The sequence below is a fragment of the Pteropus vampyrus genome, unplaced genomic scaffold, assembly GCF_000151845.1.
Source record: "Pteropus vampyrus isolate Shadow unplaced genomic scaffold, Pvam_2.0 Scaffold68, whole genome shotgun sequence".
In the NCBI taxonomy this organism is placed as follows: Eukaryota; Metazoa; Chordata; class Mammalia; order Chiroptera; family Pteropodidae; genus Pteropus; species Pteropus vampyrus.
Window position 1 is genome coordinate 11612 of NW_011888849.1, and position 4521 is coordinate 16132.

The 4521-nt window shown below is 37.7% G+C and overlaps 1 protein-coding gene across 1 annotated transcript in view; it reads right to left on the reverse strand.

Annotated features, from left to right (window-relative positions):
- The window catches only part of LOC105293129 (cytochrome P450 2C18-like), an 11353-nt gene extending 7952 nt beyond the window's left edge, over positions 1-3401 (reverse strand). Inside the window, exons 1-2 of the mRNA XM_011361632.2 lie at positions 3222-3401; positions 2903-3052 (exon numbers count right to left, since the gene is read on the reverse strand). Of these exons, the coding sequence (XP_011359934.2) occupies positions 2903-3052; positions 3222-3342 (271 nt within the window). The 5' untranslated portion in view covers positions 3343-3401. The remainder of the gene's footprint in view (positions 1-2902; positions 3053-3221) is intronic.
- Positions 3402-4521: the final 1120 nt, after the last annotated feature.

Here is a 4521-nt window from a genome sequence, read left to right on the forward strand (position 1 = left end):
CTCAGAACGCACTGATGAAAGTAATCACAGAAAGAACAAATGAATGCAAAAATATCCCATGTTCACGGACGAAAAAAAGTAAGATTGTAAAATGTTATTATTACCCAAAGCCATCTGCTAATTCAGTGCAATCTATCTCAAAATTCTCATGGCATTTTTTCATAAAAATATTAAAAATAATCCTAAAATTGATATGGAACCACAAAAGGCTCCAAATACCCAAAGCAATGCTAAGAAGAAAAAAGTCAAAAAATTAAACTTCCTCTTTTCAAATTACACTACAAAGCTAAGAAGTAAAAACAGTACCATACTTTCATTGAACAGACACAGACCAACTGAACGGAACCTAGGGCCCCAAATCAGCCTGCACATACACTATCTATAAATATTTGGTAAGGGAGACAATAATACTCAAAGAGAAAGGCCAGTCTCTTCAATTAATGGTGTTGGGAAAACTAGATATTCACATAGAAAAGAATGAAACAAAAGCACTACCTTATACCATTCATAAAACTTAAGTTGAAATGGATTAAAGACTGAAATCTAAAACCTAAAACCAAACAAGCCCAGAAGAAAACTTAGAGACATGGATCTTGGATATTTGTCTTGGCAAGCACTTATTGGATATGACACCAAAAGCACAAAAATAAGCAAAAAGTATTAAGAAATTTTAAAAAACGGAACTGCAGCAAACTAAAAAGCTTTTCTTCACAATAAAACAAACTATCAACAAAATGGAAAAGCAACCTATCAAATGGCAGGAAATACTTGCGAACCATCGATCTGAGAAGGGTTAATATCCAAACTATATACAGAACTCATGCAACTCAATGAAAAAAAATCCAATTAGACATGGACAGAGGCATTGAAGAGACATGTTCTCCAAGATGACATACAGATGGCCAACAGGTACATGAAAATGTGCTCAACACCAGTAATCATCAGGAAAATGCAAATCAAAACCATAATGAGATACCAACTCACATCTCTTGGAATGGCTATTAAAAGCCAAAGGAAAGCAAGTTTGGCTAGGATGAGGAGAAAAGGGAGTACTTGTGCACTGTTGGTGGGAATGTAAATTGGCACAAACACTATGGAAAACAGCATGGAGTTTCCTCAAAACATTAAAAAAAGAATTAACATAAGATCCAACAATCCTACATCTGGGTATATACATATCTAAAGGAAAAAACACAGGATATTGAAGAGATTTCTGTACTCCCATGTTTATTGCAGCATTATCCATTCACAGTAGCCAAAGGGTACAAAAAACTAAAAGTCCATCAATGATAAACGGGTAAAGAAAATTTGGTAATACATGCACTGAAACATTATGCAACCATAAAAAACAAAAGAAAGAAATCTTGTCATAGGCTACAATATGGATGAACCTTGAGGACATTATGCTAGTGAAATAAGCCAATCATACAAGGAGAAATGTGGCATGATACCAGTTATATGAAGTATCCAAGGTAGTCAAACTCATAGAAACAGAAACTGGAATGGTAGATGCCAGGGCCTGGGAGAACAGGAAATAGAGAGTCACGGTTCAATGGGAACAGTCTCAGTTATGCAAGACGGAAAGGTTTAGAGACCTGCTGCACGGCGGCGTGATTATAGCCAACAATACTGGAATGTATGCGTAATCACTTGTTAAGAGGGTAGATCTTATGTTATGTGTTTGTTCACTATAAATTTTATTTTTAAGTGTGGGGAAAAATGGTAGAGCATGGAATAAAAGGGAACGTGTAGTTAGAGGCTTCCATGCCAGGCTCCTTTAAATGTTCAGGGCTCTAAGTTTTAAGACAACTTTTATTTGAGCTAGATTGATTAATTTAGCTCGAGGATCATTTGAAAGGACTTGGGCATTTGTCTGTATGTGATTCACAGGTAAAACATGATTTTCAGTCTTTCCTTTCACTTAATATGGAAGAAAGAATTTAAAAACAGTAGAATTTGTAATGCAAGCTGAACATCAGTCACTTTGACAAGCACTTCACAGGTCATTACATCAGGCAGTGGAAGGTAAATAATGACCATGTACTAGTTACCAAAATGTAATGAAGTTGGGGAAAAGTGTAGCAAACTGAAAACAGAGCAAATACCACTGAAGGAAGACAGGATAAGTTGTTATTGATAATGGTTCAAATCTCGTTAAATGAAACATTCCTTACCTTGGTATTTCGGTATTTTGAAAAGTTATGATGTAGCATATCTTCAAAATACATAAATCAATATGGTGGGTATTTGGTAACAAAAAATAATAAATGCCCATATTTTTGAGATAGTGCTGACTATACATAGAAATCATAACTGATGAGACTAATATGCCTAAGCAATTAAAACCATAGATGGCATTATGATTGGCATTATTACTGTATGCCTGGTCCCTGGAAGTAACTTTCACCTACATGTGTGGGCTGACTGTATAAATATAATCCAGTTAAGTAAAGGCACATGTCACTTGTTATATGCTCCATTAGAGTGTGATGAGCTCATTCTCACCATGTCCACTTGATAAATATCACCTGGTGAAATACTCTGGAATAAATAACCCACATTCATGCTATAGGATAAACATCACTCCTTAACTCTTTCAGAAAATGATTCAAAACTATTTTTCATGATTTCTGATTCGAAAACAATCAAACAAAGTTCAAGACAGAACAGGATTAAATGACATTTATACCCACACTGTGTGCCCACACAACCGTGGAGATACACACACTACTAGCATAGATGCACAAAACCTCCCTTGGCTCTGCTTCAAACCCTCCCTCCTCCACATGAGGGCTGACCACAACTTCCCAGACGAAACACTCGGGCCCCATGAAATGTTTTCAGTGTTGTCATTACAGAAGGGAACAGTCTGTTAAGGTAAGAAGCAGAGAGAATCACTCACCGTTGGTTTTCCTCAGCTCCTCCACAAGGCAGAGGGCTTCCTCTTGCAGGCGGTCCTCAATGCTCCTCTTCCCCATCCCCAAAATCCGCAGGGTCATGAGGGAGAAGCGTCGGGTCTCCTTCCATCTGTTTCCATTGCTAAACAAGATTCCTACCAGGAGGGGAAACAGAAACTGAGAGAGAAATCCTAGGCCAGGAAAGAGAGCAGACACTTGATTCATACACGGATGGGCCCAGCTCTTCTGAAGATCATTCAAATCCCTATTTCCATCCTTCCCACCTCTAGTACCAATGCTGCCCACACAGACACACACACCTACCATGCCCTTTACTAGTTTTTTCAGATACTGGGGCACTGCCTCTTCCAGAAAACTCCTCTCCCCGATCAATCAGGGCTTCCTTCACTGCTTCATACCCATGCAGCACCACAATGGGCTTCATGCCAAAATACACCGTGAACACAGGGCCATAGACTTTTGAGAGCTGGGAAAGGAGATGCAAACATTAGCAAAAGAAGTTACAATTTGATAATATATCATGCCTGATTAACGATGTTATTATCCTATTTTTAAGTTTTCATTTTGTGACCCATAGCTGAAAATATTTCTAAAGTGAATAATTAAATATGAGGATGGTGGTTAACGACTATCTCGTATGTGCCAGGCAATACTCGGCTAATTTGTACATGTGTTACAATGAATCCTCAAAGCAGCACCTTCAGCAGGTTCGTTTGCCCCACTTACAAATAAGGATACTGATGTCAGTAAATTCTAATTTATCCCCAGCATCCCATAGCTACTACATAGAACACTAACATTTGAATTCCTTCTTATTTGACCTCTGATCCTTGAGCAATACATCAATACTCAAAGCCCACCTTTGGACCAATGCCCCGCTCACCACTTCACGGTCATATATAGAGCTCTTGCTTTAAGAATTCTGATTCAGTAGCCCTGTGATGAATACTAAAATTTTATATTTTTTAAATTAGCCCACGTGTTTCTAAGGCCTGGTCAAGTTTATGATCCACTGGTGTTATTACTGTAGAGCAGAGTGAGCACCACAGAGGCAGTGCCAGGATGTGCGGCATCTCATGGAAGAACAATTTCTTTCACCTGCAGCATTTATAGGGTACGGACAGCAGCTCTGTGCAGAATGCAGACAGATCTGTTATCATCAAGCTGGCCCAGACAGATTATTTTCTTCTTTCATTCACTTATGCTGGTCCTCATCCCAGAACTATTTCCTTGATATCAGGCATAATTGGCTTCTTCAGAGAAGTTCAATTTTCATGGCTATTCTGAACAAAACGCACTGTTTATATAGTAGATGACTTCTTGAATGAAGTCTCTAATCAAAGACACATCCTTTATCATGAGGAGCAGTTCTCCCATCTCTTGCCACTTTATTATTTTGATTCCACTATACAAAGACCTAAATGTATCTCTCTCACACAATGCATTACTTCACTCCACTATTCTTGACATGACAAATCAAAACAATGCTCCACGGGGAGTATTTTCTTCCCAATGATATATTTTAACAATTTCATTTTCTATGTTGTATTTTATGTAAATATATTTTGGTAAATATATTTTATTTAAAAGTAGATATTAATTT